This window comes from Eretmochelys imbricata, chromosome 9 (genome assembly GCF_965152235.1).
Source record: "Eretmochelys imbricata isolate rEreImb1 chromosome 9, rEreImb1.hap1, whole genome shotgun sequence".
Lineage (NCBI taxonomy): Eukaryota > Metazoa > Chordata > Testudines > Cheloniidae > Eretmochelys > Eretmochelys imbricata.
Genome location: NC_135580.1, coordinates 22,113,917 through 22,141,260, shown reverse-complemented (window position 1 = coordinate 22,141,260; position 27,344 = coordinate 22,113,917). Strand labels below are relative to the sequence as shown.

The 27,344-nt window shown below is 42.2% G+C and overlaps 1 protein-coding gene across 3 annotated transcripts in view; it reads right to left on the bottom strand.

The window, feature by feature from the left end:
- The window catches only part of IFT80 (intraflagellar transport 80), a 149,597-nt gene that overhangs the window by 106,706 nt on the left and 15,547 nt on the right, over positions 1–27,344 (bottom strand). For all 3 annotated transcript variants that reach the window (XM_077826670.1, XM_077826668.1, XM_077826669.1), the window contains exon 4: positions 1,315–1,425. In XM_077826670.1, the coding sequence (XP_077682796.1) occupies positions 1,315–1,425 (111 nt within the window). The remainder of the gene's footprint in view (positions 1–1,314; positions 1,426–27,344) is intronic.

The following is a 27,344-nucleotide window of genomic DNA, read 5'->3' as shown; positions in this document are numbered from 1 at the left end:
ACAGTTACAAGAACATTCTTCTTCTTCTTCCTTTTTGTTTGAGCACTGGAGTGATTTTTTTGGGGGTGGGGAAAAGAGGAATTTTTATTTATTGTAACTTTCTTTCTACTCAAAAACAGGTGAACTATTTTTGCTTATATTACTAAAAACAGAGAGATTCAATATGAGCGGAGTCTAAGATCTGAAAAATGTCAGTCCCAAAACGTGAAACGTCTCAAAAAGCTGAGTAACTCAAGATGGGTTTAAAGTGGAAACACATAGGCAATCTTTACTAGAGTGGTCACTAATGTATGCATTTGTGTGCACACACATTAAATGTTTAGTATATAATATAGTAACTACCTAGAATGTAAGACAGCCAATAACAGTGCTGTTTATCTAATTTCATAAGTAAAAAATAATTAAACAAAAAAGTCTAAAAGTACAAAAAAATTACATTTAAACATCTGAATATTAAAATATTTTACATTTTTCAATAATTTCTTCTGATTGTCTTATGCATAAAAAATACCATCAGAATTCATTATTTTTAACTGGTTTTGATGAGTTATCCCTGCATAACTATCCATTAACCAAAAGAACATTACCTTAACTGTAAATCACTGTTCTTATTTTTAAATGTATTAATTAATTCAGTTAAATTTATTAAAATCAACAATGTAGTGGCCCCATTCTTGGATCATTGCTCTTTTTCTTATGTATTTAATGCTGGGTCTCTTGTCTGTAGACTCATAGATTCAGTTTTATCTGTCCAAATTTGGTGTAACTGCAATTAAGTTTATGAAATTTCAATCTGCAGCTTCTAAATAAATGTCAAGGATTCACCTCAAAGTTGCCTCTATACAAATTCAACTGGATTTATCCCTCAGAGGAAGTAGTTACTTACATTTAATAAATTGAATTGTTTAATAATATTATTAGGTGTGTGTCCATAAGGCGATTCAGTGCATAGCAAGCTGGGGTATGAATCTACAGTGCACCAGCCTCCCACACACTAAGTGGATGTGTGGACCCCACCACCACAAAAATAGGAGTAAAGCAAAGTGCACTATTTATGGCACTTTTTGTGCATGGCAGCAGGGTCCACACAGCCACTTAGTGTGTGGCAGGCTAGAGTGCTGTAGATTTATGCCCTGGCTTGACACACAGTAAGTGGCCCTGTACACAAGCCCTGCCCCAATACATAAGTGGTGTATTCCCTTCTTTGAAGCTATGTAGTATATTAACTTCATATCTTTAAATTATGCTCTCTCTCTTAAGGACCTTTTTATTATTTTAATTTCCATCTTTAATTCTTTAAGGAAAAACTCTTACCTGTAACCAACGCTGTCCCCTCATAATTCCATCTTCCTGCAAGTACAGCTCCACAGTGAGCCTCTACACTTTTTTCCACTCTTCCTATCTTTGAAATCAAATGGAACTTGCCTAAACAAAGTTAAGTTAGAAAATTAGATATCTTATTTATACATGGTGCCCATTACCATAGCATCTTGTCTTCCACAGTTTTAAAAACTGATTAAAATTAAAATACTCTTTATTTCATAGGAACATAGGAATTCTCATCTAGTCTAGTATCTTGTCTCCAAGTGGCCAGCACCAGGCACCGCAGATGAAAGCACAAGAAACCTCACAGTCCCTAATTGCTAGATTAGTTTAAAAATATAAGCATGAGGTTTACTATCTCTTAAAAATTTAGGTGAGCATTTACTACAACTCTGAATATTCTTGATATTCAGATATGTCTAATCCCTTTTTCAATCTTGCTACCTTTTTGTGAAAAAGGATTTCCTTTCATCAGTTTTGAAATTGCCACCTTTTAATTTAACGTAATGTCCCTTTGTTCTTGAGTTGACATAGGGAGAATAGAAGCTCACAATCTACCTTCTCTAGACATTCATTATTTTATCTTGTCCCCTTTTATTTTTTCCTTTTTAAGATAAACAATCCCAGTCTTTTCATTTTCACACATCCCTGTTCATTTCAGTCACCCTTCTCTAAATGCCCTCTAATTCTGTAATATCCTTTTTGAAATAGGGTGACCAGTACCATAACAGCTTGGGTTGTTTTCTATCACAACTGTACATTGAGCCAAGGTCTTCATTTAGCTGTCCATATTGATGCCAAAAACCTTTCCTCTTCTGATACAATTGAGACTCCTGTACAGTATATGAATAGATTAAATGTTTCCCTCCAATGTGCATTACTTTGCAATTATCAGAACTGAACTGCATTTGACACCGTGCTGCAAATTCATCTAGCTTGGTTAGATCCCTCTCAGTTTTCTCTGGACTTGACTGTACCAGGACAATGGCTCTTGGTGCTGTGACTCCAGTGACTGGTGGTGGCATTTGGCAGATTGGCGACAGTACCCTGGTGATCGACACCTCAGGCTTTGAGAGCGGTGCCGCTCCATAGACTGGGAGCAAGAGGATCGACATCTCGGAGATCGTTGATATGCTTGTGGTGATCCGTACCGGCAATCTGGAGACCAGTGATGGGGCTCTGGGGACCGGTGTCTCAACCCTCTGGAGCAGTGCCTAGGATTGGGAGACTGACTCAGACGCTCCCAGCACTGGGGCTCTGGGGACTGGTGATCGCCTCTGTAGGTCTGCGCTAGACCGCTGGCAATCAACACCGGACTCCGAGGAACACTGCCTAGAGTCCGGGGACCGACACTGGGACCTCTGGCAGGTAAGCAGACCCGCATCCGGGGGCTGGTGGCACTGATGAGGCAAGCGCAGGTGGGGCACCCCTGCAGCGGGGAGTGGTGCTGCACTAGTGCGTGCCTCAGAGGGTCTAAGCCAATCTGCTGGCGAGGTATGCCTCGAGTCCTTCGATCGGTGCCCCTTTCGCTGAGACCAAGAGGCTGAGCCTGCCTCTCTAGTCCTGAGGTGCGACGGGCGGGCGAGCAATGGCGGGACATCCGTCTAGAGGGGGAACAATGCTGCTGAGATGGAGATACACGCATAGGTACCAAAGCAGGTTTTCCCCAAGGCCGGGGTACCGCTGGAGCCAGTTTGGGCGGCATCAGGATCTCCTGAGCTGCTTGAAGGGCTTTGGGGGTCGACGGCACCTGAAGCTGTCCAGGGTCTGCACCGCTGTCCAGAGCTGCAGGCAAAGTATGGGATGGGCTGCACTGCTTGACTGGAGGTGGGGCCCGACTTTCTGAAGGGGGCTGCCAGGCACAGGTCGTGGCTCGCCCCCAGCCCTCTCCTTTCCCTTACGAGAGGTAGGAGATCTTCCTCTCACAGTCTTTTTTGGCTTCTTGACCAGAGCTGTGGAGGGGGGCTGGTGTCGACTCATGGATGGTGCCGGCAGAGCACTGGGCACAGAGGCCGCGGTACTCGGTGCGGAGTCAGACTGCTGCTCCGGTGCTGGAGTGAGTGCTGACTCCATTAGGAGCACTTTTATACGGATATCACACTCCTTCTTCATCCTAGGCTTAAAGGATTTGCAGATACGGCACTTGTCACTTATGTGCCCTTTGCCTAAGCACCTTAGGCAGCTGGAATGTGCATCGCTGATGGGCCTAGGCCGTTGCAGCGATCGCAGGGCTTAAAGTCTAGGGTCACATTCGGGAACAATGAAAACTTTGAGAACTACTACTAAGGGTAAATGATAAACTACTAACTATATACAACTATATTACAGGTTTTCAAAGTTCGCAAGAACAGAGAACAAACAGTGCTAACCGAAGCAGCAGACGTTCCAGCACCATCACTGGTGGCAAGAAGGAACTGAGGGTTGGGGGAGCGAGCAGCACCCCTTATATCGAGCCATGCAGGAGCCACTCCAGAGGGCACCAGAGCCGGTCCTCTATGGATACTACTGAGGGAAAAACTTCTGACACCGGTGCATGTGGCGAGAACACACACCTAATATGGAATGGACATGAGCAAGCACTCGAAGAAGAACTAACTAATTCCAACTTAACACTAAGGGAACTATTAACTAAACAACTTTTAACAACTATATACAACAAATTTGCTACTAAGCACAGTTGAGATAGGAAAGCATTCCAAGGTAAGGAAATGTTCCAGCATTGTCACTGGCGGTAACAAGGAACAGAGAGAGGGAAGCCAGCAGTGCCCCTTATACTGGTGCATACGTGTGCCACTCCAGAGAGCACCAGAGCCGGTCCCCTATGGATACCACTGAGGGAAAAACTTCCAGGACCAATGCATGTGGTGAGCACCCACACTTACAATAGAATGGACTTGATTAAGCACTCGAAGAAAAGTTATTTTAGGAATTCTTTTTTTTGGTAATTTTTCATGTCCTGGCGCTATTTTGAATTTACCCCTGTCTGCAACAACAGGCTGCCTGAGCTTCCATGTACTGATCTCAGCATGTCAGGTTTATCAGATTAAGTGTTAAAGACCTCTACATGAGGGCATTAGGGTGTTATAATTTTAAAGTCTGTTATGCCACAATCCACCTGAGCCAGATAACAATACTGTATCTATCACAAATTCCAGCAGTAGAGCATAGCATATATTTCTAGCATTAGGAAGCAACAAGACACCAGACTTTAAGACTATCCCTGGTCAAGAACTGAATACAGCAAGTGTAATTTTTTGTGGGATTTTTTTTTAAAGTAAATAGCAGTAGAAACTGTTGGACAGCTTCTCAAAGGTTTGGAATATTAAATGTAGTTCCAGCAGAAATAGATTAGTGGGCAGAGTTCAAATGAGGTGGTCAAAGGAGGAAAATAAATGCAGTTCATTGCATGCTTGTGTACAAAAAGGAATTTATTCTTTGGATAGATTGATCACATGAGTATGTATATGCAATCTCACAGATACAAATGTTTACCCAGTTAACTGTGAACTGCCTAGAAGGCAATACACACGTGGAGACATCTGATAACATCATGGTAACCACAACAGCAAAATTTAAGTTGTCTGTGTTATAACAAGCCTGAAATGTGTTTAATCATATTCACAGCTTTCTCATGCTTTATTTTACAGATTGGACTGGACAAACATTTTCAGTCTTTAAATAAGTCAGTAACAAAGACAAAAATAAATAAAAACACTTTGAAAAACAGAGGGTTTTCTGGTTGATCTTTCAGAGAGCAAACGACAGGAACCAAGTGCTGTTGATCTCCACAATATTATGCAAAGTCTCTATTTGAATTTAGGCATTAAAAGTGCTGTTAGAAAATGACAAAATCATACATAAAACATCCATCAGGTCTTCTATGTGTTGACTTTTTTCTTAGAATCATAGACATTAGAAAATAAAAGGACATATTAAGCCATCCAGCACACTCCCTGCCAGACTATTTCTTACTGTATATTCTCAAGTGATTCTTCCAATCCAGTGTTAAAAATCCACTTTCCCTACAAGTCAGATGAATTGACAGTAAAAGGACAGATTTCCCACAAATATTAAAGGAAATTACGCAGAAATGTGCAAACCAAAAGAATACATGGACTGGATGAGCAGCCTTACAATACACAGATAGTGTTTTTGTGGAGAGAATCACTCCCATATGACAAGCAGTAGCAACAGTTTCAGCAGCAGCAGCCCAACTAGACCAAGTGTTCACAGGTAATACTATTGGAGGTAAGCATCAACAGGTTAAGTGTAAATTAAACATTATTACACAAGCTACTATAATACCCACGAAATAAATCTTGAAACACCCATAAGCATACAATCCAGAAAGTGTCTGGTCATGGTGAAGCACTCGATGTGCAAGGTACATACAGCAAATTACAGTCACAACAAGAATACAAGATATTTAAAGTGCCTCACTGTAAATACAGCAACACTGTATTGATTTCATTAACTTGGTAATAACAGTTGGAAGCTTCCAGATCTAGTACTACTTAGCTGCTAATCCAGATGGCCTAAAATTCTGAAGTAAGAATACAATGATGTATTTAATCTTGCATTCCTCAGGTAACTCCCTAATATAAAATGAATACCACTATAGATCCTATAGTACATAATCCACAAAAGATCGCAGCTGTACTGCAAGATCAATTAGTTAAAGAGATTTTGAGGATGGAAAACTTAAAACTAATTGTCAAGGGAAAGTACCAGAGGGGTAGCTGTGTTAGTCTGTATCCACAAAAACAACGAGGAGTCTGGTGGCACCTTAAAGACAAACAGTTTTATTTGGGCATAAGCTTTCATGGGTAAAAAACCCACTTCTTCAGATGCATGGAGTGAAAATTACAGATACAGGCATAGATATACTGGCACATGAATGGCACAGACTTCAAAGAGAAACTGCAGAGCTACAGGTTTCAGAGTAGCAGCCATGTTAGTTTGTATTCGCAAAAAGAAAAGGAGTACTTGTGGCACCTTAGAGACCAACAAATTTGTATTTGAGCATAAGCTTTTGTGAGCTACAGCTCACTTCATCGGATGCATACAGAGCTACAATTCATTTGCAAACAACACCATTAACTTGCGCTTGAATAGAGACTGGGAGTGGCTGGCTCACTACAAAAGTAATTTTCCCCTCTCTTGGTATTGACATCTCTTCATCAGTTATTGGGAGTGGACCACATCCATCCTGACTGAATTGGCCTTAACACTGGTTCTCCACTTGTAAGGTAACTCCCTTCTCTTCACGTGCCAGTATATCTAGTATATCTATGCCTGTTTCTATAATTTTCACTCCATGCATCTGAAAAAATGAGTTTTTTACCCACGAAAGCTTATGCACAAATAAATCTGTTAGTCTTTAAGGTGCCACCGGACTCCTCATTGTTTTTGTCAAAGGAAATTATCTTATGAAGATAAGTAAACTCCATTTTGGTACTGGCGGAAATCATGTACAGAACTGCAAATTTGCCTTAATCAGTGATACCTGAACAATGTAAACAAGTGAAAGCATAAAAAGTTGCTGATACAGGACTTGATCGAGCACCATTCAAGTCAATGGGAGTTTTTCAATTGACCTGGGAGCAGCATCAAACCTGTAAGTGAGTAAACTGGCTGACATCCAGGTTTGTAATGTCCTGAACAACAGATAAAACTGGACAATGAAGGTTAATTGCCAGCCACATTTCATACTCTACAAGAAAGATAAATTCAGTTACTTACTCTTTGCTATTCATTCGGTCCAAGAAATGTTTCAAAACAGAGTGGATGAAACGTGTTTTGTGGAATTGCAGATATTGAGGGGAATATATTAGTGTTTGGAGTTAGTGACAAGAAGCTTGATGCCAATATATATACTATGCTCCTTTTCCAGATGGCTCTATGGGCAACCTACAGTATAAGTTAAAGGATATATATTCTATTACCAATACACTGAGTCTGCAAGTTTTCAACCTGTATTAATGCATTAAATATTTGGGGTTATAGGAAAAACATTTGAGAAGTTTTTTTTAAACTTGCAGCTTGATTTCAAGGCAGTTAAATTTATTAACAGGTAGTGGGACTGTGACAATTGTGAAATACAGTTCTTTATTGGAATTTGAGTCATGAAATATTACTTTTGGTTTTTGTAGCTCAAAGTGAGATTTTTACACATTTAATATCACATCTGAAGTATTCTTTTTATTATTAAGAGATTCTAATGGGACTAAATTTTATGTGTTTTGTAATCAAAATACCAAGATAAATATACAGACTTTAACAATGGAATATACTGTTTATTATTTATAATTGTCTAGTATCTTAGACAATAACTACAACCATCAACTATAAAACTTTATATTTTAAATCATCCTTTACATTTAAAGGAAAGCTACTGCCTGAATTATAAATCAAAAAATTTTGGAGACAGATGCAGATGAGTAGAATTGTATTTAGTGAAATAGAATCTACTCCAAAAAATGCAGTTTGAAACAAGGATTGTTAATTGAACTAGAAACTAGTTGTTTAGCAACAGTTGGATGACAGTCATGTCTTTGAAAATTATTTTTTAAATTCTCCTGATAAGTCTCCTAGAGACTGATATATTTCCTAAATGCACCATCTTATATCAGTCTTACCTCTGTGTGTAAAGTCACCACTGAAGAAAGTTCTTGAGGTGATAATTCCCAGGATTGTAAGCAAATTACCTTTAAAGACTCTGAAACTGGCTTTTCTCCCAGTTACGTGCCTGTGCTTTTGCAGGGGCGAGAGAAGGGGGGGAGAAAAAGGACCTCTCTGGTGCAAAGCAAAGGCTCCAGGTACTGGGGCTGTCTTATGCTGTGCAATATCCAGCCAAGCCAAAGATGGAATGTGCTGCTCCAACATTTTCCCATTGTGGAAGAAAGCTTGGTTGTTTGCACACCATAAACTCATTAAAGCAGCATGGACAGAGAGATCTTGGTGAGCAAAGATTAAATCTTTTTAAACAATTTTGTTTCCACTTTGAATTCCAGTCTTTCCCTTTGCAAACATTCATATGCTAATACTTGACTATTAGCCTGCTAGAAGGTGGGGTTTTGTGCATTTATTCCTAACTCGTGGTTAACTAGATCAAAATTATTATTTCATGTTTGTAGAACTTGAAACATGCCACCAATACAATTTTGTCCCTATTAAAATCTAGAAAGTAATGGGGTTGATTAGAGTTAATCTTACAGAAAGTACCAAGTGGTCTGCTGTCATAGACCATATTAAAATATTTTTGTTTATCTAAAAGGAGTACAGTGTGCCTGGGAATACAGAAGAACAGCATATATAGGGGAACATAATAACAAAATCAATTACTTGTCATATATAGACTTCAGGAAATTCATTAGCTAAGAAACTGAGTAATAGGATCCATGAGCAAACCAATACAGATTCAAAGTAAGTCCAATGATCAATCTAATAAACATAAATTTGACATCAGATGCACACGGCCCACAATAAATTGCATGGGAGCTGCCCCTAAACATCTAAAGGGAAGATTTAGACCTACAGGACTGTCTATACTACAGCTATGATTTTTGTAACTGATTTTAAACATGTTGCAGTTTACATCTGTACAACAGCTATTCTGCCATCGTAAAAGTGTTTTTGCATTCACACCTGCTACTCTAGGAAAATCAGGGATTTTACCTATGGGATTACAGGAGTTTCACGTTTACTCACAGCTAGGTTCCCTTAAGTCTCAAAATCTCCCAGAATCCACTGCCAGAGACCACCCTGGCTTAACCAGGGGATCTTCAATGATCTAAAACTCAAAAAGAGTCCAACAAAACATGGAAACTTGGTCAAATTACAAAAGATGAATATAAACAAATAACACAAGTATGTTAGGACAAAATTAGAAAAACCAAGGCACAAAACGAGATCAAACTAGCTAGGGACCTAAAAGGAAACAAGAAAACATTCTACAAATACATTAGAAGCAAGAGGAAGACCAAGGACAGAGTAGGCCTCTTACTCAATGAGGGGGGGAAAACAATAACAGAAAATGTGGAAATGGCAGAGGTGCTGTAATGACTTCTTTCTTTCGGTTTTCACCAAGAAGGTTGGTGGCAATTGGACGTCTCACATAGTGAATACCAGTGAAAATGAGGTAGGATCAGAGCCTAAAATAGGGAAACAACAAGTCAAAAATTACTTAGACAAGTTAGATGTCTTCAAATCATCAGGGCCTGATTAAATGCATCCTAGCATACTCAAGTTGCTGACTGAGGAGATATCTGAGCCATTATCATTTATCTTTGAAAAGTCATGAAGACAGGAGAGATTCCAGAAGACTGGAAAAGGGCAAATATAGTGCCCATCTATAAAAGGGGAAATAATGACAACCTGGGGAATTACAGACCAGTCAGCTTAACTTCTGTACATGGAAAGATAATGGAGCAAATAATTAAGCAATCAATTTGCAAACACCTAGGAGATAATCAGGTGATAAATAACAGTCAGCATGGATTAGTCAAGAACAAAGCATGTCAAACCAACCCGACAGCTTTCTTTGACATTGTGGATATGGGGGGAAGCCTTGTGGATACGGGGGAAGCAGTAGATGTGGTATATCTTGACTTTAGTAAGGCTTTTGATACTGTCTTGCATGACCTTCTCATAAACAAACTAGGGAAATATAACCTAGATGGAGCTACTATAAAGTGGGTGCATAACTGGTTGGAAAACAGTTCCCAGAGAGTAGTTATCAGTTGTTCACAGTCATGCTGGAAGGGCATAACAAGTGGGGTCCCACATGGGTCAGATCTGGGTCCGGTTCTGTTCAATATCTTCATCAATGATTTAGATCAGTAGTTCCCAAACTTGTTCCGCCGCTTGTGCAGGGAAAGCCATGGCGGGCCGGACCTGTTTGTTTACCTGCCGTGTCTGCAGGTTCAGCCGATCGCGGCTCCCAGTGGCCACGGTAAGCTGCTCCAGGCCAATGGGAGCTGCTGGAGGCGGCGCGGGCCGAGGGACATACTAGCCGCTGCTTCAAGCAGCTCCCATTGGCTTGGAGCAGTGAACCGCGGCCACTGTGGTGGAACAAGTGGTGGAACAAGTTTGGGAACAACTGACTTAGATAATGGCATAGAGAGTACATTTATAAAGTTTGTGGATGATACCAAGCTGGGAGGGGTTGCAAGTGCTTTGGAGGTTAGGATTAAAATTCAAAATGATCTGGACAAACTGGAGAAATGGTCTGAAATAAATAGGATGAAATTCAATAAGGACAAATGCAAAGTACTCCACATAGGAAGGAACAATCAGTTGCACACATACAAAATGGGAAATGATTGCCTGGGAAGGAGTACTGCGGAAATGGATCTGGGGGTCATAGTGGACCACAAGGTAAATATGAGTCAACAGTGTAATGCAGTTGCAAAAAAAAGCAAACATCATTCTGGGATGTATTAGCAGGAGTATTGTAAGCAAGACACGAGAAGTAATTCTTCTGCTCTACTCTGCGCTGATTAGGCCTCAACTGGAGTTTTGTGTCCAGTTCTGGATGCCACATTTCAGCAAAGATGTGGAAAAATTGGAGAAAGTCCAGAGAAGAGCAACAAAAATGATTAAAGGTCTAGAAAACATGACCTATGAGGGAAGATTGAAAAAATTGGTTTGTTCAGTCTGGAGAAGAGAAGACTGAGAGGGGACATGATAACAGTTTTCAAGTACATAAAAGGTTGTTGCAAGGAGGAGGGAGAAAAAAATTTCTTCTTAACCTCTGAGGATAGGACAAGAAGCAATGGGCTTAAATTGCAGCAAGGGCAGTTTAGGTTGGACATTAGGAAATGGAGGACTGAGGATGAAAAGCAACATCTTGTTGAGGTATATAAAATCCATAAAGGAAGTGAAAAAAAATGGATACCAAACTATTTGAGATCATCAACTGAAAACCTATAGACTGTAAATTGTTCTAAAGTACCAAATACTAATACCAAAGACTAACAAATACTAATAGGTACTACCCCTAAGAAACTCAGATTTCTTTAGATAAAGGTTGGTCTTACTTAGAAGTGATTGCCAAAGTAGCAACAGAAATAGCACAAATCATTTCAAGTCAGAGCTTGACATATTTTTGTAAGGGTACAGCTATAAGCTATATTTTTAGGGTTAAGATAGTAATATAGAAGTTGATGTGATTTAGCCCCGGGGAAAAAAAAGTTTATATTAGGTAGGGCTGGTAGTACCACCTATTACTAGGGTCAACCTGACTCTTCCCATTATCAGACCATGTTTTCAGTTGCTTATAAAACTTTTCCAAACTTTAACCATTTGGGCTAAAATTTTCCATGTTGGGCATCAGCCTCAGGCTGATTTTTTCTTTTTTTTTTTTTCCTTTTTCCTTTATTTCTTAAAAATTTTCAGCCAAAATGGTTCAGCTATATCCAAGAATGAGGCTAGGGAAAAATGTTTTGCCCATGTTCAAAAATTCCAGTTGCCTTTTCTTTGAAGAACTCTAGAGTCCCAATGCTTTGGAACAGGGACAAGAAATTTGGCAATGGGGTGGACTTTTTGTCAATGATGTGCCTTTTGTTGTCCCTATGAAAATCCTCCCAAATCTGATCAAATTATAAACATTTGAAAACTCACAATTCATATATACTCAATAGAAAGTTGCTAGAGATTTGCAGCAACATTCCCTGAAAATTTCATCTGTACTCAGCATACTTCAGCCCAGAATTTAACAGGACTTTCCCTGTAACTGCAGTTCTGGGCTCTTGCAGCCAGGCACAGGAAATGAGAGCAGGGAGCCTGTCTTTCCTATGCTCTCAATGATCCTTCATGGGGCCCAAGCTGCACAGAGGAAGAAGCTTCCTGATTCAAATGCAGAGAGGATAAGAATAGGACCTGGGGATTTGGTGGACGTAGATTGGGATAGGAAGCTGGTGGGGTAGGGGTGGGGGAGTGGGACTAGAAATTGGGGAGCCAGGGACCAGTGGAGCTGGACAAGGTGGGTGTGGAGCCAGACTGAAAGCGAGTGGGAGGGGGCAATAGATTGGACAAGTAGCCAAGAGGGAGGGAAACTACTGAAGGCTTGGTAGGGGAGGGTGTAGGGTGAAGAAAGACAGGTTGGATGAGGAGGTGAGAACAGGAAATGTCATGCAAGTAGACTGGAACCAGCATGAGAAGCCACAGGAATGAAGTCTGGGACTGACTAGGTGAGGAGAATGAGACACAGATGAGAAACTAGGGGTGGGGAAGAAATAGGTTTGGGATAGTCTGGAGGGGACAGGACACAAGGGGTCAAGCTTCAGAGGTGCAGGGGAACAGGTAGAAGGATCTGTGATCACTAGCACACTTTGCTCCAGAACCTGGAATGGAACCCAAGATTCTCACCATTCCCCTGCTGTCAGCAAATATCTGTGAAACTCCCTGGAAAAAATGTGCTAGTCCACATAGAGGATGCCAATGTATTACTGGTATCTGCAAAAAGAAAAGGAGTACTTGTGGCACCTTAGAGACTAACCAATTTATTTGAGCATAAGCTTTCGTGAGCTACAGGTATCTGTAGCTCAAGTGGCAAAAGGTCTGTAAAATAGATGAAAAGTTCCAACCCTGCTTATGACCCATGTGGGTGCAGTATGATGCCATGTGACGGACTTTGTTTTTTCAAAAATCTAGGAAGTCACACACACACACGTCAAAACAACATTAAGGTGGCAGAGTCAATCACTCAGAAGTTAGTAAATACCAGAATTAAGGTTGCCTGTGCAACCTTAATTTAGCCTCTTTGTGTGAATGCATTATGATACAATCTTTAATTACATGATCTCATATTATATGTCAATCCTGATAAATCAATCCTCAACAAAATAATGGAATGGCCAACATGGGACTTGGTTAAGAATAAAAGGTGGCCAATATAAAATGCCAATCAACATGGGTTTATTAGGGGAAAACATCTGGGTCAAACTAAACTGGATTTTTTTTTTAAATAAGATTTCAAGTTTAGTTGATCAACATTTTAAGCGTTGATATAATATATTGAGAGTTCTGTAAGGCATTTGACTTGGTACTACACAAGATTTTCATTAAGAAACTGGAACAAGACAAAATTAACATGGCACACATTAAAGGATGAAAAATTGCCTTACAGATAGGTTTCAAATGTAATTTGTAAATAGGGTGTCATCATCAAGTGGGTGTGTTTCTGGTATGGTCCCACAGGGATCAGTTCTTGGCCCTATGCTATTTATCAACTACGTGGGAAAAAATAATTAATGATAAAGAGTGCTGATGAAAAAAAAATGGGTGGAGTTGCAAATAATGAAAAGAACAGGTCACTGACACAGAACTATCTGGACCATTTGGCAAGCTGGGGACGAGCAAACAAAATGCATACTAATATGGTCAAATGTAAAGTCATACATTTGGGAACTAGGAACTCAGGCCATACTTACAAGATGGGGAACTCTACCCTAGGAAGCAGTAACTCCAAAAAATAAATGTTGAGGTCATGGTGGATAATCACCTGAACATGAGCTCCCAGTGCAATGCTGTTGTCTAGAAGGGTAATGCAATCCTTTGATGTATGAACATAGGAATATTGAATAGGAGTGGAGAGCTTATATTACCTCTGTATTTGGCACTGGTGCAACCACTACTGGAATACCATGTCCAGTTCTGGCATCCACTATTCAAGAAGTATGTTGAAAAATTGCAGAGGGTTCAGAGAAGAACCACAAAAATGATTAAAGGATTGGAAAACAGCCCTTATAGTGAGAGACTCAAAGAGCTCACTTTATTTAGTTTATCAAAGAGAAGGTCAAAGGGTGATTTAATCACAGTCTATAAATACCTACATGAGGAGCAAATAGACAAAGGTATAAAAAGAGCCAATGGCTAGAAGTTGAAGATAGACAAATTTAGAGTAGAAATAAGTCAAAATTCTTTTAACAATGATGGTAATTAAGTATTGGAACAACCTACTGAGAGCTGTTGTGGATCCTCCTGTGACGGGTTCGGTCACAGAGACTCCCTTGGGACTGTCACCCAATGTGCTGAGACTACCTCTGAGCCCGTTTTCTCTGCCAGTTTGGGTCTCCAGAACCCTGCCTTGTTGAGCCAGACACACAAGCCTGCTGCAACACAGACCCAGGATCTGAACCACACCTTCAAAGCTGCAGACTTAACTGAAAACAGCTTAAGAAGTGCTCCTGTCTCCAGCACCCAGACACTCAACTCCCAGTGGGATCCAAACCCCAAATAAATCTGTTTTACTCTGTATAAAGCTTATACAGGGTAAACTCATAATTTATCTGCCCTCTATAACACTGATAGAGAGATATGTGCAGCTGTTTGCTCCCCTAGGGTATTAATCACTTACTCTTGGTTTAATAATAAACAAAAGTGATTTTATTAAGTATAAAAGGTAGGATTTAAGTGGTTTCAAGTAACAACAGACAGAACAAAGTAAGTTACCAAGCAAAATAAAACAAAACATGCACGTCTAAGCCTAACACATTTAAGAAACTGAATACAGGTAAATCTCACCCTCAGAGATGTTCCAATAAGCTTCTTTCACAGTCAAGACTCCTTCCTAGTCTGAGCCCAATCCTTTCCCCTGGTACAATCCTTGTTAGTTCCACCTCAGGTGGTAACTAGGGAATTTCTCCATGACTGGCCCCCTTTGTTCTGTTCCACCCCCTTTACTAGTTTTGGCACAAGGTGGGAATCTTTTGTCTCTCTGTGGGTTCCCTCCCCTCCTTCTAAATGGAAAAGCATCAGGTTAAAGATGGATTCCAGTTCAGGTAACATGATCACATGTCCTGTGAGACTTCATTACCCACTCGCTGGCATGCATGTATACAGGAAGTCTTACAAGTAAACAGGGCCATTTACAACCAACTGTCCTGGTTAATGGGAGTCATCAAGATTCCAAACCCCGATTAATGGCCCACACTTTGCATAATTATAATAGGACCTCAGAGTATTTCATATTCCTAGTTTCAGATACAAGAATGATACATTCATACAAAATGGATGATCACACTCAGTAGATTATAAGCTTTGTAATGATACCTTACAAGAGATCTTTTGCATACAGCATATTCCAGTTACATTATATCCACACTTATAAACATAAACATATAGAGTTCACTGTCACATCTCCATTACTGGAAAATTTTAAATCAAGTTTGAATGTTTGTTGGGATTTCCTCTGAGACCTCTTTCTGCTTGGCTTCCCAAAAACTCAGTTCAAATCCAGACTTCATCACTCAGGTACCTTTATTTCGCATACAGCAACACTTTGCTAGTTGATCAGACTTAAAAGCAGGGGAGGGTGGATACAGGATACATCACAGCTCCAAAGTTACACAGAAACCCGCTCCCTTTAGATACATTGTTGTTGGTAGCTACCGGTGAGGTGCTCTGCTCTGATTCAATGATGATAACAGTCGGCTGCGTGCGTGTTCCCTCTGTGTGCTGCCCCAGCTCTGCGCAGATAGCTGGCACAGCAGACTCCGAGAGAACCCCCAAAGACCACAGACTCTAGTAACGTACAAAGGCATCTGGCCAGGTTTATTGTCAAACGAAGCACACTAATAGTTTCCTACAGACTCTACAGGACATACTACAAATATGTGCCCCCTGGCAATGGACACAGCTCAGTCAGTGGCGGGACACTCCACTGCCCCCTAGGCTGGACAAAGATATGCACTCCGGGACCTATTTTTATACAGTTGCAGGACAGATTACTCATCCTACTGACGTATTGAGGTACAGCCCCTTGACTCATTAGGGTGCTGTCTCCCCTTTGATCATGTTGGTTTCAAACAGATCTGTCCATCATGCTGTCCTGTTGACCCTGTCTTTGGGATGCACCTGCCTGTTCCTTGTTATCTCCGTGAAGTGTCCTCGTATCGGGATGTCCAGGTGCTATCTTGGCACACGTTCCCCTTATTACTACTTATATCATTAGCGTGTGCTTTCTAGGAGCCCTTTTCTTGCCAAATTCTGCAATTAGGGCCTGCCTCTGGCTCACAGCCCAGCTTTGCTTAGCAATGCCTGGAAGTACTTTGGTTCAGGCTTTAGGCCTCAGACCAGGCCTCTGATACAAGGATTTATGTTTCAGGGCCCCTTACTACATACATTACACATCTCATTACATTTGGATCACACCTTTTTGGATTGACTTCATTACTTCGCAGGAACCAAACTGTTTTCTGCATGCTCTGTCCATGTATTATCCATGTTGGACCTACTCATTACCTGATCCTACTCTTTAACTTATCTTGTCCTTTGTTCCCTGGATGTTCTCCCTCCTATCTTAACTAGTTCAGACATTCTGTTTTTTTAGCCTACTCACCTATTTACTTATCTTATTTAGCAAAAACATTCTGTTTTCAACCTAATGATCTGTTTAGCTTCCTAATTCTATTATCCAAGAAATGATGCCTCCCTCCATGTGTTAATTACTCATCTCAGGCAAGGCCTCAGCTACATTTTTATGAAAGACTTGCTCTAGTTCAATCAGGAATTAATTCAGATAAGCCCTATGGCCTATGTTGTGTAGGAAGTCAAAATAAATGACCACAATGGTCCCTTCTGGCTTTTATTTTTTCCACAGAACCCCTCCCTCATTTAGTGCACAGAATGGATGATGCTCCATTAACAAGCAACTGTTCAATATTTTGTTTTTTTCCACACTGAATAAAGTAGACCCATATGTTATTTACTGCATACTATTCAAACCCTGTTCTGAAAATTGAATTATCAACTTCCTCATACACTTTTCTATGGTGCTCATCACTATAGTACCTGAGTGCATCACAAACATTAATCAATTAATTTTAATACCCCTATGAAATCAGTGAATATCATTATCCCCATTTTACATATAGGAAGCAGAGGCACAGAGAAATTAAGGTCAAAAGTATCCACTAATTTTGGGTGCCCAGGTTGAGAAACCTAAGACCTGATTTTTTAGAGTACTTAGAATTATATAGCCCTTAATATGTTCAAAGCACAGCTCCCATTGATTTCTGTTGCAGCTGTGAGTGCTTAGTACTTCAGCAAATCAGATCTCAAGGTCTAAAGTCAGGTATCCCCCCATAAAAATAAGGAACAGACAATTAGTGACCTCCTGTGAAGCATGTGGTTTCAGTGACTTGGCCACCATCACACGGGAACTCTGTTCAGAGATAAAATCCAATTTTCCAGAGAAACATTCAATCGCCTTCATCATGAGACCATCCTTTCTCTTCCTGCAATCTCCTACCTCTTTAACTACACGCCTTCCAAATTCTGCAACTAATGGAGCAGGGGTTCTACAGTTAACAGTCTCCTTCACTATACAACTGTAATTCATCACCAGAGCAGGCCCTGAATGAGGCACAGGTCCTGTGCAAAAAATTGAATAGTGTGTAATCACGTAAATGAAGACTGCATCATACTTAAGGCTAAGATTTTGTCATGGTTATTTTTAGTAAAGATCACGGTCAGGTCACAGGCTCCGTGAATTTTTGTTTGTTGCCCGTGACCTGTCCGTGACTTTTACTAAAAATAAGGCTAAGATTTTATCACGGTTAAGTATGATACAGATTACATACTTTAATTACATACTATTACATATTTTGCAAGCCGCAGAGCAGGGGCACATGGAAGGCTGCAGCCCTCACTGCAAGCCACAGGGCAGGGCCCCAGAGCCCCAGTGGCAGCCCCTGGCGGAAGCTGTGGGGCAGGGGTGCACAGCCCTGCTGCAACCCCCGGTGGAAGCTGCAGGGGAGGGGTGCAGGCTCAGCTGCAACCCCACCATGGGGCAGGGGAGGACGTATGTCCCCAGCTGAAGTCCCAACTGTGGGGCATGGGGAGCACAGCCCAGGCTCCAGCTGGTGACAGCTGAGGCTGAAGAAATCACAGAGGTCCGGTAAAGTCATGGAATCTGTGACTGCTGTGACCTCCATGACTAAATTGTAGCCTTAAATCATACTGTATATGCACAAGGAGACCAAATTAAGGTCACAAATGGAGCCTTAATACTGGCATTTCCTAAATTTTGAGTGCTTGACTTTGCAACCTTAATAGTGTTCTTTTAACATCGTTTTTGTGTGTTATATATAATTTCATATTTCATTGGATGACAATGTCTTTTGTCATTCATTTTTCTATATGTTCCTAATGCAGATGAAAACGACTTTTGCAGTTTTCTAAGCTATATTAAGTTTCCTCTTCCCCCCACATAGAATTTTTTTCAGGATTAGTAACACTAATTTCAGGGAGACTGAACAAAGATATACCACACCCAAGTTAGATTTACCGATTTTACTCTCTCTTTCCTCATTCTAGGCAAACAATTTTCCAAATCCCTTTTAAAGACTCAGTGTGGGAGTTTCTGGTTTAAAATACATATTGTTAAAAAAATAACTTTAAAACCCTATGCAGTATTGGCAGGTGTAGGGAAGAAGGAGGACTTCTTATCCCAAAGGCCAATATTGGAGGTGAAAGTTTCACCCATATGCTTTATCCGTAATACCATGGCTTGGAGTAGATCAGTGGTCCCCTGCCCCCCTAGGGGTGTGTGGAGGAATGTTGCGGGGGGGGGGGGGAGGGAGGAGGGAAAGTATGGAATGAGGCCCAGGCCAGCCCCCACAAGGGGCAGGGAGGGAGCACCATGCTTCCAGCCCTGCTCTGCCTCCAGACCAGCTCTACTCCCAGCCTCACTCCTTCCCCAACCCTGTTCAGCCCCTGAGTCCTGCTCTGCCTCCAGGCCCAGGCCAGCTCCCAGGGAGGGAATGCCATGCTTCCAGACCTGCTCTGCCCCCATTCCCATTCAGCCCCCAAGCTGAGGAAGCCTTGGCTGTGCAGTAATGGAGGGGAACATGGACAGATTCAGTTAATGGTAAGGGAGGGGAGGCGCAGTTAAGGGTAAGGGGGGAGGAGGTGCAACTAGAAAAATTTGAGCACCATGGGAGTAGATGGAAGTGACCCATCTGTAGCTTTACATTAAGCCTTCAGATATGTAAAATACTGGTCTTTCCTCCCCCTCCCCCCCACTTTTATTATGTAATGAAACTAGAAACTATCCTTAAACTTAGTGTTGCTTTGCATTTCTGGACGGATGTCAAATTGGAGATTAGCAGCCTATTCAAACCCAGAACATGAACCTTGTCTGTTTTGTTCATTAGCTACCATAAGGCACTCTTTTAAATTTTGGCCTATTGTTAAATGGTATCATCAACACTGGTAAAACAATTCAGGTGAAAAACAGCTATCCTCTGAGCTTTGTTAATTATTGCCTTATGAACATTTTTAAAAAATTTATATTTTTTTGAATAGCAACAATAATGACAAGAACATTCACTTAAGTAAAAAATAAACAGTTATATTGCAAGAGACAGACATGTGACTCGGAATTAAAACCAAAAGTTTATAGTTTACTTCTCGTATAACTCCACCATTGTCTAGAGTTCCATCAGAAACAAATCTAGCCTAGTAAAAACATGATATTCAACTTCCACTGGACCTGGCAAATTGCCAACAGTTCTCACACAATTAAATAAATTGGCTGTTGAGGATACTCAGAAAAACTGCAGGAATGGGTCATGAGTCAATAATGATAAGGCATATTACATCACTGACAGTACATTACCAAGTTTTACTTCAGATTTTTTTAAATTTGGTAGTTTCATTGTGGAAGTGTCACTTTAACACACTTTCACAACACAAAGGAAGATTCACACACAAAAAACCTCCCAAAACAGCTTTGTAATGTATACTCTTTAATAAACATTACAAGGAACATTAGTAAAGAAAAGTTAGTTCATAAATAATATTAGTGAAATATAAAGTTACAATTTCTTAGCAAACTTTTCCGTGGAGACAGCTTACAAAGTGGTTTCTCTAGGCTGAAAGTATAAATTATCTGTGCTCTGTGCCTGTTTTCAGAGTTCTAATCACAATTGTCCAAGTAGAAATTGCCCCACAAAGATAAAAGGTGCTGATCTGTACAGCACACTCCAATTATTGTGAGCTGTTGCTTGGATGGAAAAAAAAAAAAAAGGCTCCTGCTGCATCTGTTCATTCATCTACCTTTGTTTATCGTTAGCTAGTGTGCACACATGTATGGGTAGGGTGTTATTTTATTAGTCAGTTTTTGCTTTCTTTACCCTGCTTCACTCTCCCTCCAACTGAGGTTATCTAGCTGTTGTGGATTAGCTGCTGTGCTCTAGTGCAGAGTTTCCTCAAACTGGGGTCTGCGGACCCTGGGGATCCATGAAGGTACTCCAGCGGGTCTGCGGAGCCCCCCGATCAACTCCTCCCCCTTCCTCCCAGAGCTTCCTGCACACCATGGAACAGCTGTTCCCTGGGGTGCAGGAGGCGCTGGGAGGGAGGGGGAGGAACAGGGATGGGGTGTGCTCTGGGGAGGAATCATGTCGGGGGCCGCCAGCCCTGCTAATTCACTCCCGCCCCCACCCCCCCAGTGCCTCCTTGCCCCTTGAGTGACACCTTCCCAACTGCCTCTTTTTCCTGAAACTCCCCACAAACCACCATCTACCAGAGTTCTGTGTGCTCCCCTCATTTTCACCTCTTTCCATACCAGGGACCTTCATTCTCCCCCTATACTGGCTGCTCTATGTGCACCACCATCCCCACTTCCCCCATGCCCTCCATTTCCCCCTTCAATCCCATACCAGGGGTTCTATGTGCCTCCTACTTCAGGGTCCCCCATTCCTCCCCACAAGGTACGGGCTCTATGTGCCCCATAGCAGAATCCTTCAATCCCCTTCCCATGCCAGGAGCTCTGCCTCGACCTCTTGCCTCCACGGGATCTCACAATCTCCACACCACCATCAGGGCTTGTGTGTCCCTTTCCTATACTAGTGTCCCCCATTTCCCTCTCACCAATGTCTGGGAGATAAAACATTCAGGCTATCAACATGTTAAACTGTATTGGGAAGGTAGGCAGAGATGAGACTGGACTATTTTTATGCTGGAAGATATTAATGGGTGCCATCAAACAGTTGTTTGATCGATAGACAATTACAGAGGAGTCTGAGGCTATGGCTATACTAAAGAGCCGGCAGAGACTTCACTTGTCCCCCAATTTCTCCCTTTTATTTGTCTTATTTTCCCCAAAAATGAATAGGGTTCTAGCCACTGATGCCTAGGACATTCCCTGACGTTTTGGAATTGATCAGATGTGGCATTCAAAAGTTATCACATTACATACACTCAAGTTGATTGCATTTCTGTGTTTAAGACCTTCTTCACAAGCTCAGTCAAAAAAAAAGAAAAGTCAACTAAGTTAAAAGATCAAAATTTCAGAGTCAAGCGCTCAAAAATTGGGAAATGCTAGAATTAAGATTGACCATAAAACCTTAGTTGAGCCCCCCTGTGTATATGCATCACGATATAGACTAATTATATGATCCCATCTACTAGTTTATCCTCAGGACCCCGTCTCATTCAGTGGCCAAGATATATATATATTTAAATGGGTAAATGATGCATTTTTCCCCCAATTTCATTCTCAATTCTTGACCATTGTAGCTGACAATTTCCAGAAAAAATTCAGGTGAAGCAGACACCTGGAATGGATAATTTCAGGTTGGAAAAGTTCAGCAAAGTTGTAACAAATGAAAACAGGGTATTATAACGGGAAGTGTTGGGCAACTATAACAACTCTGCCTATATTTTATCTGTTTTGCATTTAACTGAAATCTAGAGTGGAAGGATGGTCTTCCATGACACTGAGACCCAGGTAATCCTGGATTTATTCCTGTGTATGATGCAGACTTCCTACAAAACCTTGCACACATCACTTTCTAACTGTAGTCAGTGCAAAGCGTCTCTGCCATCAGACCCTTTAAAAACGGAGTTTCAGAGAAGCTGAGTATAGACAGTTTTCACTGGAGTTTTGGATTCTGAGCATTTCTGAAAAATCAGGCTTGCTCTCTACACCTCAGTTCCCCACGTGCAAAATGTGGATAATCCTTCCCTATCTCAGAAAGGGGATGAGAAAATATATCCATTCATATTTGTGAGGTGTTCAGACACTATGGTGATAAGCACCACACAAAAATAGTCTATACATAAAATGAATACTGTAGTGTGTGTAAGCTGACTGCCAAAGTAACAGATTTTAAATGCATCAGTAGTAGCTGGTTAACTCAGTAAAATACTATAGTACTGGTTTATTTTACAAGAAATGTGTTATTATTAATTTAACTGTTGTCTTATATTAGCCACTGTGCTGCTTAAATAGTTTTGAGGGGCCTAAAGTCAATTTATTATATATGTGGTCAGTAGAGCTATCATGAGAAACATTTTACTTTTCCCCCCTGCTATAAAAAGTTCAGGATGCATTCATAAAGCTTTTTTATTAATCGAATCATTAATCAAACCAGTAACTGATGTTTTTGGATTCATCTGTATAGCTGGTACATTTCCTGTAGCATTTTTGACCATTTGGTTCTCTAAAGAGATCTACTATTCCACGCATAAAGTTCATTACCACATATTTTAGTGATATGAAAGCATTTGGTAAGAGAGAAAAAAAAATTGTACATTACAACCTTCAGTCATCTTTGGTGTGAAGGATAACTAGTGATACTGTATGCTAGATTATATTGATTTCTATAAAGATGGAACAATTAGGAAAGAAGGCATTTGTTCAAAGACAGTGGGATTTCAAGCACTGAATTTATTCTAACACTTTTGCAGAAAAATCTAATGAGTCTTTTGTATTTTTTCCTCCCCAGACTAAAAATTTAACTTTGTTCTGAAAAATGTCCTCAAAATTAAGTTAAGTGAGAGAAAATACAAAGAAAAATTGTTTCCCACCTTGTACAGTGAGGCATGACTTAGCATGACTTGTGAACTAACTACATTCATACACGGGATGCCCTAACAAATATAATAGGAAGAGATGAAAATGCAACAGAGATGCCTTTGGGCACCTGCAATGCCCAAAACAGAATTGTTGGGGTTTCAGTAATGAATTAGTTAGTAATCAATTTAGTACATCAGTTTGTTTAAAACATGCCGATAGGGACAAGTAGGGAACAGTATACATCTTCTACTCCTGAGGGAAGTCTGCACCAAAAAAAATCAAAAATTCTGCACACAATATTTTTAAATTCTGCATATTTTATTTGTCAATAAATAAATGTGATGGCTCCTGCATGGCAGTGGGGAGCACAGGCCACTGGCTGCACGGAGGTGGGAAATCACCCTGTAGGCCCTGCCCCTTCACCCGAGACATGTAGTGAGGCTGCACCCAACCCTGACACAGCACAAGGGCCATGCCTACCCCAGAAACATCCCAGGGCCCTGCCCTCTTCACCAGGTGCACAAAGATAGCAAGTGAGAGGGACAGAGTCTTGCATGCATGCCTAGCCCTAGCCCCCGATCCAGGTGTGGGGCAGGCTCAGCCCAGCAGGATCTAAGTGTGGAGGGTTTAGTGTGGATGGGTCAAGGTGTGGGGTGAGAGGTTCTGTGTGAGGCAATCTGGGTGTGGGAGGTTCAGTAAAGGGTGTAAGTGTGGGGAGGCTTGTTGGGGGGTTCCGGGTACAGGGGAAATGGGACTCTGCAGGAGTGTCCAGGTGAAGGTGGATGGGGCTCAGTGTGGGGAGTCTGGATTTGTGGGACTGGAGCTCATAAGGATGGGGGGCCAGGTGTGGGGGAGCTCATCATGGTAGTCTAGGTGCAGCAGGAGTGGGGCTTATTGGGGTGGGGGTTCAAGTGCAGGTGGCTCAGCAGGTCTGGTGCAGGGGGAGGCTCAGTATTGGGTGGGCGGGGGCGGCTCTGGGGTGTGAGGCTTGGCCGGGAGAGGGTTCTGGGTACAGGGGGACGATGGTCCAGATGTACAGGGGTTGGGCAGACTGGGGAGCAGCTCCTCATACAGCGACAATCCCTCCCTCCACACCCTCTGCAGCTGAAGAGCGATGGGGGCAGGAAGCAGAGCTTCCTGCAGTCAGGAAAGGTTTCTGGGGGTGGGTCTGACTTGGCCCCTGCTGCTCCTTGCAAGGGGAAGAGGAGCTTAGCCAGTGCAGAGTAGGAGCCACCAGCTGGGGCATCCCCAACCATGCTTCCCCATACCACCGACAGTTATTTACCTTTCCACTGGCTTCTTCAGGCACTCAAAACAATACGCCCCCGCTGTCGGGGAGGGGCACATAACCGCTCTTGCGGCTTCCCTTTGCTTCCCTGTCAAAAAGTCATTTTTTCTGCAAGGAAAGCAAAGAAATCTGCAGGGAATATGAATTCTGAACACATGCAGTGGCGCAATTTCCTTAAGAGTAATATTCATATTATTGACTATTTAAGCACTGACCCTGCAAAGACATATGCACTAGCTTAATATTACACACTGCAAGTTGTAACATTGATGTCAATGTGATTACTCACAGTGCATAAAATTAAGCACATGCATAAGTCTTTGCCTTCTTTTCATAACACGAAGGCCCCAATCCTGCAATCTGCTAAATACTCAGAGCTGTACATTTTGATTTGACACATCAAGCAATTTTAAGAAATAAACGTTCATAATGAAAGCTTTGTACTAAGACCTATTATATCTTACAAGAACTAACAAACTTGCAAAATAGCCACTAGCTATAATGGTCTACATTTCAATCTTTATAGGATAAATAAGTTTCAGACTGTGCAGAAATGAGGTACTAAAAAAAGATTCTGAAACCACAGGGAGAGGAAAGGTAAAGGAGGGATGGGATGACAGGCAGTGCTAAAAAAAAAAAATCCCAACACAAAATGCCCCTCACATTTTGTGCACCCACAGTGAAAGAAAAGGTGCTAAGGTTCAAGAATAGAACTCAGCCCAGTTTATGATGATTCTGAAGAATGCCGCTGCTTGGGAGACTCCAGAAAATGCAAGATGGTCAGGAAGAATGCGGATTCCCACAATCATGGATCCAGTTTAAATGCGCTGATAGGAATAATACCAGTTACTCTTGTAAATGTAACTGTTTACATCCGATATACTACCCTGGACTTTGTTCCCATTCTAGGATGCTGCAATTCTATAACCCATATTCTGTACTGACAACATAAAAGATCTGATCAAAGACAAATTCACTAACTCATTGATGTAAAATTGAAATATCAGTTGCATTTTAGCAATTTCTATGCTGGTTAGTCTAGTGCCCAACTCTTCATGCTCTGCATTGCCATGCAGGAGTCCTGGATTCTATTGTCAAGTTTCTCACTCCCCAAACCAGAACAGTAACTCTCACATTGAGAAAGAGTGTTCTGTATCTTACTTTGCTCACAAAGAAACCCTGTAACCAGCTTAGGACCAGCAATGATAAAATCTGAAGTCAGTTAAGTCCAGTATAACACCAGAAGGATAATACCTCTTATGCAAGGCTAACAAATACTAACTCACCTCTATTCCCATTTATATTTAAAAGAAAATAAAAGCTCACGATAAGAATTGCAAGTTATCACCATCTTCTGGGTCTCTCTTATCTGAGCTTTGTATTTTAGACTGTAAGCTCCTTGTGGCTGGGACTGTGTCTTTAGTATGTTGTATATAGCAATGGCGTTTAACAACCGAATTATTAATAAGAAGGTCTACAACACAAACATTTAAGAAATTGACAGGTGTGACTCAAGGGAGAAGGTGAGGAAGTGGGGAGACTAAGTTCCCTCTAAACTGCACAGTTATGCAGCAGCCTATTATGGGCTACACAGGCGCCCAGGGTTGTGGCAGGGAGAGATGCCTCTTCCCCAGCCCTGGACCTACCATGACAAGGAGAGGTGCCCCTCCCCTGGCCCCAATCCAGCCTGGGACCTGCCGCAGCCGGTGGGAGAGGCCCCCCTGCCCCAGCCCTGGACCTGCCACAGCAGGGAGAGAGGCGCCTCTCCCCCAGCCCCAACCCAGACCTGCTGCAGCTGGTGGAGTGGCGCCTCTGCCCAGCAGCTCCCTGTCTGCCCAGAACATGGCTTTAAGCAAGGGTGGAGACATCGTCATGGAATTCTTAGGGGAAGGACTAGAGTTGAGAGAAATCAGACTCTGTCCCCCCAGAAATCCCAATATTGGATCTTTGTTCCTGTCCCAAATGGAAGGAGCCCCGAGTGCTAGCTGGGGCAGGAGGGAGCGCATGCTGCTGCTCGCTCTGCAATGGGTGTGCACTAGCTGTGCTCCCCAGAGGCTTCAGCCAGCATTGGTGGGAAGCAGTGCTGCTCCATGCTGCTCCTGAGAGGGGCCGTACCTGACAGGCCCAGCCCAGCCCCAGGTTACAGAGTGTCAGTGAAGTAGCGCAGGCCCCACAGTGCCTTGGGGTTACACTTTCCAGCCCTGTTTTGTGAGCTGTCACTAATAAGGGCTTGATCTTGCAAACACTCACCACCTAGCACAGCACACAAGACACTGACCCCAAAAGGGCCGCAAATCTCGAAACATCAGGACATGGGTAGGGCTCAAGTGATGCCCAGGTTTGTGCTGGCCCACTGCACAGAGCAGAATCTCACCCTCTACCTGATAGTGGTTGTAGTAGCTACTTGTGATGCTCCCAACAGTGATGCAAGAGTGGGAGCACCAAACTCAGGTGCCCCTCTCCCGGCCCCAAATCTGCCACAGCTGCGAGAAGAGGCGCCTCTCCCCATCAGCCCAGGTGCTGTTGTGGAGAGAGAGGTGGGGAAGAGTCCTCTCTCCATGCCGTATCCCCGGGGCAGCTTGCACCCGAAACCACACATCCTCAGCCCCACTCCACAGCCCTCAACTCCCCCAACCCCAACCCTCTGCCCCAGCCCTGAGCCCCTCATTTCCAGCCCCATCTCAGAGCCTGCATCCCCAGCCAGAGCTCTCACTCCCCTGTACCCCAACCCTCTGCCCCAGCCCTAAGCACCCTCCCACACTCTGAACCCCTTGGCCCCACTCCGCCACCTGAATTTTGTTATCACCTCCATATTGGTGCACATAACAAAATTCATTCCGCATATGCATGGGAAAAGTTAGAGGGAACACTCAGGAGAGAGCTGGTTATTTTTCCCAATGTTGTCAACCACCAGAGTATCATGTG